Source organism: Podarcis filfolensis (assembly GCF_964270895.1).
Source record: "Podarcis filfolensis genome assembly, chromosome: 16".
Classification (NCBI taxonomy): Eukaryota; Metazoa; Chordata; class Lepidosauria; order Squamata; family Lacertidae; genus Podarcis; species Podarcis filfolensis.
In genome coordinates this window covers 10136117-10148654 of record NC_139620.1, presented here as the reverse complement: position 1 = coordinate 10148654, position 12538 = coordinate 10136117, and the positions used below count along the sequence as shown (strand labels likewise).

Here is a 12538-nt window from a genome sequence, read left to right as displayed (position 1 = left end):
ACTATAGAATCCCTGGCATCTGCAGGCAGTATTGGGAAAGATTGCCATTGGAGACTCTTGAGAGGTGATTATCATTTTACAAAGTAATGAGCTATATAGTCTAAAATGGTCTGACTCAGTATAAGTGTGGGATATAGATTCAATTAATCATAATTGTAATACTGTATTAAGTGCAGTTTGCCTTGCATTACAGAGGTGCTTGAAACACGGCAAAATTCTCTGTGTTCTCCCCAGCTGCTCCAAAATTCAATATGCTACAGTTGTCTATGTTGTTTTGGGGGATGCATAATAATTAAAGTGTATCCTGAGTCATCCTTTTGCCTTAGGCTTGTTTATTGGGCCCTATTGTCATTGCAGATCATAGTCTTCGGCTGCAGTTTGGAAGCTCCTCTGAATTTCTGACGGCTTGTGAGGGGAGAGCGTGCAAAATACACATTTTCTAGTTGCAGTAAATCAAGGGTGGGAGGAATCAAAGTCCAGGAGGTGGTAAATATCGCCCTCAGGACATTTGCCATGCCACCCCAGCCACCTGCTTCAGCAGCCCTGCTTTGCATGCCCAAATGTTTTTGCCTGGCTGGAATGTGCCCTTTAGGGTTGCCATATGTCTGGACACAGCTGGAATACTGCGGTCAGCATCACTGTCCAGGTGGAAATTGCAAAATGTCTGGGAAAATCCGGATGCATGGCAACCCATGTTGGCAGTGTCGTTTTGGGCGATTGACCTTCGAAATAGCTCAAAAAATAGCTTCATTTCTTTTTAGCAACTTTGGCCCATAAAAAACCTCAACAACTTTTGTGTCTGGATTTTCACTTTTTGAAATATGGTAACCCTAGTGTGATCTCTAAAAATGCCTCATGCATGTCTCTATGGCAGATAGAGAAACATGAATGATTGCACAAGCTAACCTATTATACAAAGGTAAAATATACAAGTTTCCTGCTGCCACATGCCAGTGGTGGGTGGTTCCAGAGACAAAAGTGGCTGGAGCTGTTTCTACCCACACCCCTCTCTTCTATACAGGGAAGGAAGAGACCTGATCAGAGTTTGAGGACACATTCCAACCAGGCAAAAACACTCAAGGAGGGTATGAACCAGGACAGGTGAGGAGAACAGATAGGTGCACTTGGCCTGGAGAATGAGGTAATGTTGAAACAGTTGCTTGCTCTTTAATTATAGTTTTAGTGTGTGCCATTAAAATGAGCTGGATTGAGCTTCTTTTAAAATAGTATCTTAAATAAAATCATAAAACCTTTTAAAAATTCTCTTTTTAAATTTCTGTTCTGTTGGTTGGGGTTCTTTTTAATGCTGTCTTTACCTTCAGCTATGAATTATTTTTGTTGCTGAAAACAAGCCTGGATTTTTTTTATTTTTATCTTTACTGAAGAGCAGTATAGAAATATCTTAAACAGAAAACCAACAGGTTTCCCCAAGGCTAAATGTCACCTTCTGTTTACTGGATTCTGGAAAATAAATAATGGTTAAAAATATTAACAGTAAAAACAATGACACCATTGTGACGTCACGCAACATTAAATCAGTCGAGTGTGACATCACGGGGCCAGCGGACCGCCAGGTTCTCCTTTACGCTGATTATGCGTTCTCCCGCCCCCTGAAAGTCACGTGCCGGCAACTTCGCGCTCGAGACGAACAAACATGGCGGTTCCTCGGGCGCCGTGGCCTCAACAAAGATGGCGGCGTTAGCCTCTCCCCCCCTCCCGTCTGCTTATTTCATTCACATTTCTCCCCCTACTCCCACATATCAGCGCCGCTCCTCCCCTCGCACCCCCTTTCGCCATTTCAAACAACCGCGGCTCTATTTCTGAACCTCAAACCAGTTTCCTCGCGGTGGAGGGCCAGGAAGAAACATGGCGGCACAGGACTCCGCTGAGTCTGGGCATGCGCTGGCATGGTCTTTTCCGGTTGCGCCACTTCCTCTTCCGTTTCGAGGAAGCGGGGATCTGGATTGGAAAATGGCAAAGCGGCGGCTGCCCTGCGGGGCGGAGGACGCGGCGGAGGGAGAGCGCGGTCAGTCTGCGCGCTGGGCTGGAGGGGCGGGGAGCGAAGGGGCAGGTGGGGGGCCGGTGCTGAGGGGGCAGGAGGGGCCCAGTGGGCGGCGGAGACAGAAACCGCTTCCTCTCCCCGCCCACCTTCCCCTCCGGAGCCCCGGCTGGGCTTCCCTGGGGCGCCTCTCCGCCTCCCCTGCGGAGCATTGCCCGTCCCCACACAGGGAGGCTGAGACGCGGCCGCTTCTCCTGCAGGACGGAAGGGGGCTGGAGAAAGGTGGGGGGCCGGCGGGGGAATGGGGCTGGTCCTGAGGCTGGGACTCCCGTATAAGCGAAACAAGCTATAACTTAGGGCTCCACTCTCTTGGGGGCCCCAAAAAACTTGAAGAAAAAAAATTGGGTGTACATTTCCAAAATATAAGATAAAAATATAAAATAAAACCTACATACAGCAGCAGTGGCAAATGGCTTTAGATACCTATTAGGTCCATAAATTATCATATAGCATATGACCCGGAAGTGTCTCCGGACAGCGCTGGCCCCCGGCCTCTTAAGTGAGATGGGCGCACAACCCTAGAGTCGGACACGACTGGCCCGTACGGGCAAGGGTACCTTTACCTATATATTCAACACAAAAAACAGCGATAATTTGTTGTTGACAGCTGAACATATAAAGGGCCCCATTACCTTCAGTAGCTTAGGGCCTCATCAAGCCTAAATCCAGCCCTGGCTGAGAGCTAGCATGAAGCAAGCAGCAGCCTCTCTCGGGTGCCTCAGAAACAAAGTTTTCAGGCGCTTTGGGTCTCCAAGGAATGTGTCTGGGTCTCTAAGGAATGCGTCCGGAAAGGGAAGGGTGGGGAAGGGTGTCTGTGCACAGAAGGTCCCTGGTTCCATCCCCAGTGGCATCTTGCAGGAAACTCATGGGGGAGAGCTTCTGCTGCCAGTCAGAGTAGACAGTGCTGCTGAGCTCCTGGACCAAGGCATAAGGCAGTTTCCTAATAGTCTTTGTAATATCTACTTGATGCAGACTTAGCTCAGCTGGAGAGCATAAGGTGGATTTTTAAAATGCACTTTCGTAGGATGTGTTTCAGTAGGAGATACAGAATGATATAGAGGCGCACCTTGGAGTTATGGCGGGTTCGGTTGCAGGCCACTGCAGTCAGTGTTGGAAACACCTGTGGGGTTCTGGCGCATTTTGCGACAGGGAATCTCATTAGCGCAAGGAATTTCTGAGCTGTGCCTAAGGTTTCAGATTAAAACTGCAGAGTGGAAGGAAAGGAGGACCTTTTTCCGCCTCCCCACTTGCAGCTACTCTCTGAAGACTGCAGAAGAGACCCTCTTAAGAATGTTAGGGGGGTGGGCAGGGGAAGGACTAGACCGTGTGAAAAATGAACATAGTATTTTAGCTGCAGTTCATTTTCAGCTTTGTATTCTTGTTATAAAAAAAGCACACCTACACATTTCGTCATTGAGCCCATAACCTGGGTTTAAGGTGCCATTTAGCTCCTAGCTTTCGTATCTCAGTTTCTAACCCTGACTGCAATAAGTCATACACATTTTTTTGTTTCTCAGTGTATATAAAAGTTATATTTACATGTTAGTATAGTCTATTAAGCCAGACCCCTCTGGCTGCAGGGGCAGGAGGGGTAAAAACCTGACTCCAGCACCTCTACTCCTGTGGCCAGAAGAGGGGGGGGAGTGGCTTTCTTCCCCTGGAAGCTGCTAGGTCTCTGGGAGGGGGGTTACTTCCCATGCAGACCCTGCCATGAACTCGCTGGTAGGGGGCAGAGGTTTAGGTTGGCAACCATTTCAGGCTCAAACACTCCCTACCCACCTAGGGTAAATTATTGAGCTACTGTAGATTGTTGTACAAGTTACAGTGGATGCTCGGGTTGCGAACATGATCCGTGCAGGAGGCACATTCGCAATCTACAGTGCCGCGATTTGGTGCTTCTGCGCAAAGTGCAATTTAGTGTTTCTGCACATGCATGAACGCCAAAACCCGGAAGTAACCCGTTCTGGTACTTCTGGGTTCGGCGCGGTGCACAACCCGAAAATGCGCAACCTGAAGTGTCTGTAACCCGAGGTATGACTGTATTGGGTTGTATGCAACCTTAGTCCTCAGAATCGCCTGAATGAAATTGATAGGCATGTCTAACTGAGGTCCATTAATTTCAATAGGTCCATTTGGAGTTGGGCTAACATTGGATACAGCCTGCTGAGATAACATGTGAAAAACTCTGAGTACATAAGAAGAGCCTGTTGCATCAGGCCACTTGCCTATCTCGTTCAGCATCCTGTTCTCAAAGAGGCTGACTAGATGACTGTGGGAAACCTGCAGGCTGGACATAAGCACAATAGTAGTCTGTCCACCTGCAATTCCCATAAACTGGTATTCAAAGGCATACTGCCTCTGACAGTGGAGGTAGGACTTAGCTGCTGTGGCTACTAGCTGCTGATAGCCTTGAATTTATCTACTCCTTTTTTAAAGCCATCCAGCTTGGTCGCTGTCACTGCCTCCTCTGGGAGAGAGCTCCATCGTTCTATCTGGTTGGCCACTGTGAGAACAGGATTCTCAGAGCTGGTGGGTGCCTCGGATGTTGCTATGGTTAACAGCCAGCCTATCTGGCCAAAGTCACGGGAAGCCAGGGGGACTGTTGCTCAGGAAGCAGCCCACCCCGACCTGGAAGTAAGTTGTCAGTTCTGGATATAAAATGAGCCTTGAAGACCCATTTGTTTTAAAGTGCTTTTAGTTGATAACCTATGTACCTTGTGGTCTAGCTGGTTTTAAATTGTGTTATTAGTGGCTTCATTAATTTTGGGGATTACTTGGCTTTCCAGATGGGGAATTGGAGGGCCAAAAGTTCCCCATGCTTGGTATATGCGGGGAATAGGAACTGTGTCTCTAGAAAAGCAGGATGGCTAAGCTCTTTCCCTTCAGGTGTAATAAGAACACACCCCAGTTTGTGATCGGGCTGCCACGTTTTGAACCAGAGAGATTTCCAAGCAGTCTTCAAGGGCAGCCTTGCATACAGTGCATTTCAGTAATCTAACCAATGAGTTCACACCTCTGTCTTTGCAGAGTGACAACAGGAGAGCTGTAGCTCAGATGTCTCTCTCGCCGAAGATGCTGCCGTGCAAGAAGAGAAGAGCCGTCACGGCAGATTCTGAGGAGGAGGAGGAGGATGTGCAGCCTGTTCCATTGGAGACCACTGCCTCAGGTGGGATCAACCAGCTCTGTGGCCTGGTGCCGCAGGGGCAGGACAATGCTGCTTTGACTGAAGGGAGAGGTCCCTACAGCCTGCCTGCCAACATGCCTGCCTGTTCACCTCCCCCTGCTTTGCCCGTGCCTCTGTCTTTCTTGGGAGACGCTGGCGGTGAAGCAGCGAAGAGCATTGTGCTTCCATCTAGAGACGCCATGCAGAAAGGCTGGCCGGAATTGTCTGAGGGCTCTTCGAGAGGTGGGAAGGTCCTGGCTAAGGCAGAGCTGGATCTCTGCCCAGAGCGGGCCAGAGAGCTCCAGGACACAAAGACCTCTCCGTCACTTGAGCTACTTGTGGATAAGGAGCAGAAGCCCAAGTCAGAAGGTAAGCTAGTGGTGTGTGCTGAAGGGGAGCAAAACATGATGGGAATAATGCTGCGAGGTAGGTTAGGCTGCTGGGACGTGGGTGGCGCTGTGGGTTAAACCACAGAGCCTAGGACTTGCCGGTCAGAAGGTCGGCGGTTCGAATCCCCGTGACGGGGTGAGCTCCCGTTGTTCAGTCCCTGCTCCTGCCAACCTAGCAGTTCGAAAGCACACCAGTGCAAGTAGATAAATAGGTACCGCTCCGGCGGGAAGGTAAACAGCATTTCCGTGCACTGCTCTGGTTCGCCAGAAGTGGCTTAGTCATGCTGGCCACATGACCCGGAAGCTGTACGCCGGCTCCCTCGGCCAATAAAGCGAGATGAGCGCCGCAATCCCAGAGTCGGCCACCACTGGACCTAATGGTCAGGGGTCCCCTTTACCTTTAGGTTGGGCTGAGGTCACCCAGTGAGCTTCATGGCCAAGTGGGGATTTGAACCCTTGTCTCCCAGGCCCTGGTTTGAAACTCTTTAATTGCTACACCATCAGTGGATCAGTTAGGCATTAGTTCAGGCTTCCTCAAACTTGGCCCTCCAGATGTTTTTTGGCCTACAACTCCCATGATCCCTAGCTAGCAGGACCAGTGGTCAGGGATGATGGGAATTACAGTCTCAAAACATCTGGAGGGCCGAGTTTGAAGCCTGTGATTAGTTTATGCCCCCAAAAGTTCGTTGAGGCTGAATTAAGCTTGCCTGTTAGAAATGCAATGCGATTTCACCTGTTGTTGATAGCTAGGATAAGGACTGCAAAATCTTAGAGAAGCAGGGGTTTCCCTGTTACGGATGATCGGTGGCTAAGAAAAGCATCTGAGCAAAATTAAATGTTATAAAAGTAGAAGTGGAAAGGAAGCGCCTGAGTCATTCAGAGGTTTCTGGCAAAATTGGTGACTTTGTCTTGTAACAGAATAAAAACACAGATGATGAGACAACGACGATGGATGTTCCTGGTGTGATATAAACGGATGGTATTCGTTTAAAACAGGATACTTGATATAGTATGGGATCAGACTTTATATGGTTTGAAGATGCTTTGTGATTAGAGTATTTTATGTGAATGCACATATGCGCAAGCAGTAGGTTTTCATGGCATCGTAGATCTCTTGTTTCCAGCTGCTACCATTTCTCTGAAGCCAGAGCCTGAATGGGACATCGGGTACCCTCCCCTGAAAGCCCCAAAGGCCGCACAGGGAGCTGAACTGCTTCAGGAAGTCAAGGAGGAAGCTGAGGAGACGGGGCTGTTCATCCCAGTAGGTGAGTATTGCATGTCCATAAAGTGTATAACAGAACAAAGGCATCTTCTTTGAAGTTCTGCCCTGTTTTTCAGGCACAGCAAGCAGATACTGAAGGCTGGGGGATCTGTAACCCCTGATGAATAGCAGAGATGGGTGAACCTCTTCCCCCACCCCCCACAAAATACTGCTGGCCCCATCAACCCCAGTCAGCATGGCCAGTGGTCAGGGATGATGGGAGTCATAGCTGAGCATCAAATGGAGGGCCAGAGGTTCCCCAGCCCTGGCAGGCAGCTTTAGGCATCTGTTGTTCAACAGATGATTTGTACATTTCTTGGCAAGACCTGCTATTAAGTCATTCTTCATAGTGATCATTTGCAGAAGTGACTCAGAACTGGGCTGCTTGATCACACCAAAAGCCCACCTAGTCCAGCATCCTGTTGTCACAGTGGCCAACAAATTGCCCCAACAGGGAGCGTGCAGCAACCCCTCTTGTGCAGCAAATCCCACTTGTGTGGAATAGTTAGCATGGAGCTTTGCTCCTCTCGGATTATCAAACTACAGTGGTACCTTGGTTTACATACGCTTCAGGTTATATACGCTTCAGGTTACAGACTCTGCTAACCCAGAAATAGTACCTCGGGCTAAGAACTTCGCTTCAGGATGAGAACAGAAATCGTGCTAAGGCGGCGTGGCGGCAGCGGGAGGCCCCATTAGCTAAAGTGGTGCTTCAGGTTAAGTACAGTTTCAGGTTAAGAACGGACCTCTGGAACGAATTAAGTACTTAACCTGAGGTACCACTGTACATTCCCTCCTCTAATTTTTGTCCTGGGTAAATCTGCAGGAACCATTATAAAAGCTAGTATTTTTAAGCACATGGAAGAACAAGCCATGTTGAGGAAGAATCAGCATGGTTTCTGCAATGAGAGGTCCTGCCTCACTACGGTATAGCCTTTTATAATTCTTGTGTGTGTCTCAATAAACACATGGACGGGGTGATCTGATAGACACGAGAGCTTGCATCCAATGCTAGTCATACTCAGACTAACTTACATGACTAACTTACATCTGTTAATTCCAAAGGAGCTGAGGTTCTGACCTCCAGTTTGTCCTTGCAACCTCCCTGCAAGATAGGGTGGACCTTATTTGATTTATTATATTTTTATCCCGCTTTCTTTCACGTGAATCCCAAAATGGCTTGCAAAAAATAAATAAGAATAACACAATGGAACATAATAGAACATCACAAATACAGCATAAGTCATGTAGAATAATTAACAAATCACCAGCGAAACGATTTCAATCTGCAAAACACTGTTAAGGTCGCCTGGTGAACTTCCTGGCTGAGCCTGGATTGAGAGACAGCTGCTTATTGAATGCTGTGGTTTGATACGCTGCCTGTTTTTCCTGTCCAGAAGAGCGAGAAGGAGGGAAGAGAAAGCGGAGGAAAGCGACTAAACGGAAGCGGGAAGGGAAATGCCAGGAGGAGGAGGAAGGGCCCTTGGCTTGCGACCTCAAGCTGGATTACACTCTTGACCGGACTTTGGAAGACGGGGCGAAGCAGCACAACCTGACAGCTGTCAACGTGCGAAACATCCTCCACGTGAGTATGAAGGTGGCGATGGTGTGGATGGAGATGCAAACAGACACCTTGTGATGGCGCCACTGATCTTGCTGATCACAGCCTTGAAAATGAGGCAGGGCCTTGCACGAGGTGGTTTCCCTTTCTCCCTCGGAAATCGCCTGTGGTTGCTGTGGCTTTTGCCCTCCTAGGTGACATCATGCTGGGTCATAAGGAAAGGGTTAAATGAGTGTGAAGTGATTGGCAAGTGGGAACCCAAGGGGAGGAGTTAGAGTTAGAATTAGAGTTGTTAAGGGTCAGTCGGGTGTTAGAGAAGAGAGAGGGAGGATAAGTTTGTGAGTTGGGATAGTTTGATGTGAGAGAGTGAGAGAATCTGTTGAAGAGGAGTCAGATAGACAGTTGGGATAATCAGTTAGAAGTTGCAGTGGTACCTCGGGTTAAGTACTTAATTTGTTCCGGAGGTCTGTTGTTAACCTGAAACTGTTCTTAACCTGAAGCATCACTTTAGCTAATGGGGCCTCCTGCTGCCGCTGTTCTCATCCTGAAGCAAAGTTCTTAACCTCAAGCACTATTTCTGGGTTAGTGGAGTCTGTAACCTGAAGTGTATGTAACCTGAAGCGTATGTAACCCAAGGTACCACTGTATTAGGAAGGTATAGGCCGGTAAAGAAACTAAGATTAAGAAACTGACAAGAAAAATTATCTGAAACCATAAACTTGTCAATGCTTATAAAATAAACTTGTTTATTTGATTTAATGTTAACAACTGTCTGGACTCCATGTGTACCCGAGAGAAACGGGTTGGTGGCAGCGGGGAAGCAATCACAGTGGTGGCACAGGGGTCAATAGACCGTCAAACGTCCGGGGACCCTGTGTGATCGCCACAGTCGCCTCCAGCATTAGTACTGGAACATGAGCTGCTTGGAGGGGCTTTGTGGACATTACTTCTGTTACCAATGCATTGGGGACCCATTGCTTTATTGCCATGTTTGACTCAGCCCAGGTTATTCCGTCGATAAGACTACGCCGTGGGTGGAGCAAACCGGAAAACTTTTTTATTGTCTTTCCCACTCCAGGAAGTGATAACGAATGAGCATGTCGTCGCCATGATGAAAGCAGCCATCAGTGAGACGGAGGACATCCCCATGTTCGTAAGTTCCTCCTTCAGTAGGGAAGCTGGGGGTCTGCCTTTCCGTGGCCAAGAAGGGAATTGTGCACTAGAAGGAAAAAGCCTGGTCAAATTTTGTACAATTTCTAATGGAACAAAGGAAATGTTCTTTCTCTCTCTTCCTCCCTTTAGGAGCCAAAAATGACTCGCTCCAAGCTGAAGGAGGTGGTGGAGAAAGGAGTGGTGAGTTGTTATTCGGAAGCACTGCTGCCTCTGACCGTGGAAGCAGAGCTTGTACATTGTGGCTCGTAGCAATTAATAGATGCCCTTATCCTCCTTAACTTTGCCAAGTTCTCTTTTAAAGCCTTCCTCATTGGTGGCCATCCCTGCCTCCGCTGGGAGTGAGTCTCGTAGTTTAACTACTGTATTTTTCGCGCTATAAGACGCACCAGACCATAAGACACACCTAGTTTTTGGAGGAGGAAAACAAGAAAAAAAAATATTCTGAATCCCAGAAGCCAGAACAGCAAGAGGGATCGCTACGCAGTGAAAGCAGCAATCCCTCTTGCTGTTCTGGCTTCTGGGATAGCTGTGCAGCCTGCATTCGCTCCATAAGACGCACACACATTTCCCCTTACTTTTTAGGAGGGAAAAAGTGAGTCTTATAGAGCGAAAAATACAGTAAATGCAGTGTGAAGAAGCCCTTTATTTTATCTCTCCTAAATCTTCCAACATTCAGCTTCGTCGGAGTTCGAGTGTTAAGAGAGAGGGTGAGGAACTTGCAGATTATCCCATCCCTGACTTCCATACAAGACTCATGATAGTTGGAAGAGAACTGAGGGATTCTTGTCCCTTCGCCAGCAACTTTCCATGCCGTTGGGATGCTTCCCTTCCCCACCCCCATATTACCTTGCCATGAAGTCCCATTTCTGCAACTGACTTGAGTTGCGGGGGGGTTTCTAGTTGTTGACCCCCTTAATCTCGACTGGCCCTAAGAGAGGCTATTGATTATAGGGAGGATATTGTAACTGCGTATCTTAATATTCTTCCCCCTCGTTCCTCAAACCTTTATTCTAATGCATTTGATTAAAGTGGAGCCTCCAGAGAGGAGTGCAAGTTAGATGGATGAAATGGGAAGTGGGGCAATGAGTATATAAAGTCATACACTTTCTTCCATTGGTTTCTTATGACAGAGACGCTATTAAATGGTCTTGTTTCCTCAGGTTATTCCAACGTGGAATATTTCTCCAATCAAAAAGGCGAATGAAATCAAGGTACTCTGTGGGCGCTGCTAATTAAATAACTTGGTGGCATTTTGTTTTCATGCTTCAGTTTCGTGTTTTATTTTTTTACAGACCTTACCGGCAGATTTGTTACTCATTGTTTGGGGGGGAGGATTGGGAGTTGGGGCTCTAGCCAGCTAAGTCCTGCTTAGAGTGCACACATTGAAATCAATGGACTTAATCATACTGTTGAGTGCAATGGATTTACTCTTAAGTAGGGCTTAGCAGGACGCAGCCCTTGATGAACAGGTAGAATGGCCTCTAGGACTGTTCTTTTATTTCTTAACTCCTCTCTCCTACAAGTCATGAGGACTAGAATCTCCCTTTGTTTGTTTGTTTTAAAAAAGTTCTTAGGATTTTGCTGGAGCTTCCTGGTTTCCAGGTTTGAGGCCATGCGTGCTCTGATGGCTGCATAGTTTTGAGCATAGCTAACTGTGAGGGAGAAACAGAGTCACAGCGCTATTGATGTGTTCTTGTAAGACTATTGTGTGAACACACCCAAAGGTATAAGGGTCCGTTTTCATCCTTCCTTATCACTAACCATGAGCCTGCTCTGTGCTCATGCTTCCTAGCTTTTCATTTTTGAAAATCTGCCAGCACCCCTAATTTGTTCCCTAAAACTTCCCTTTGTGGGTCTTGTTTCCTCCCCTCTCCTCTTTGTATAACTTCAGTCTCCCTTTTGCAGCCCCCTCAGTTTGTGGACATTCCCCTCGAGGAAGATGATTCCTCTGATGAAGAATACCAGCCGGAGGAGGAAGAGGAGGATGAGACAGCGGAGGAGGTATGAATAATAATAATAATAATAATATCCCCCTGCCATCTGACTGGGTTCCCACAGCCACTCTGGGCGGCTTCCCATACACTATAAAAACACAACCATATATAGGTATATTTATATATGTGTGTATGTGTATAGTCCACAATGTATGCACATTTAACTTGTGTGCATTCAGCTTTATGCGTGTGGCAAAATAAAAATTTAAAGGGGGCAGGTTTCCAGGAAAAATAACTGGCAGACCCACCCGCCACTGAACCCAATGCATTTTGACCACACTCAGTTTTGGTTTTCGGCGTGATCCCTAGAATGTAACCTCCACGTTAGTTGTGGACTTGCTGTATCTGTGTATTGGCAAATTGGGCTGCAGTGCTGTTGGCTATTACAGTCTGTTTACACTGCTAGGCTTTCAGCTGGTTGGCTGGGCCAGTGTTGCTCAGCTTCAAGAGCTCTTCATGTCACTCATACACTTTTGTGGCCCATTCTAAAGCAAAAGCACTATGATAGATAACACTTTAAACGGCCATGGCTTCCCGCAAAGAATTTTGGGAGCTGCATCTTGTTGAGGATGCCGAGAGTCGTTAGGAGACTCCCCTATTCCCCTCACAGACCCACAGTTCCCAGAGTGGTTTAACAATCAGTCCCTCTTCCCAGGAAACTTTGGGCCCTAGGTATGACTGTACAAACCCGAATTGCAAGGGGACACTCGCATGATGGAATGCTCCAGCCCAACCCCACGCAATAGAACATTCCTGTAATCAGGATGCTGGTATGTCAGAGAGAAGTCTAGACCCTTCTCCTAGTCTTATGACACCAGAGGATCGGCGTGTGAATATTTGCTCAATTGTCAGTGACCCACAGAGGATTGGCTGCTTCTGGATCTCTCTCCCCTATTGAAAATAATTCCCTACCCCTGCCCTAGGTTTTTTGTTTTTTT

At 47.5% G+C, this 12538-nt stretch overlaps 1 protein-coding gene across 1 annotated transcript in view; it reads left to right on the top strand.

The window, feature by feature from the left end:
* Positions 1-1641: 1641 nt before the first annotated feature.
* The window catches only part of GON4L (gon-4 like), a 42321-nt gene continuing 31424 nt past the window's right edge, over positions 1642-12538 (top strand). Inside the window, exons 1-8 of the mRNA XM_083590930.1 lie at positions 1642-2026; positions 5087-5591; positions 6736-6876; positions 8270-8457; positions 9512-9586; positions 9736-9786; positions 10767-10817; positions 11512-11607. Of these exons, the coding sequence (XP_083447056.1) occupies positions 1898-2026; positions 5087-5591; positions 6736-6876; positions 8270-8457; positions 9512-9586; positions 9736-9786; positions 10767-10817; positions 11512-11607 (1236 nt within the window). The 5' untranslated portion in view covers positions 1642-1897. The remainder of the gene's footprint in view (positions 2027-5086; positions 5592-6735; positions 6877-8269; positions 8458-9511; positions 9587-9735; positions 9787-10766; positions 10818-11511; positions 11608-12538) is intronic.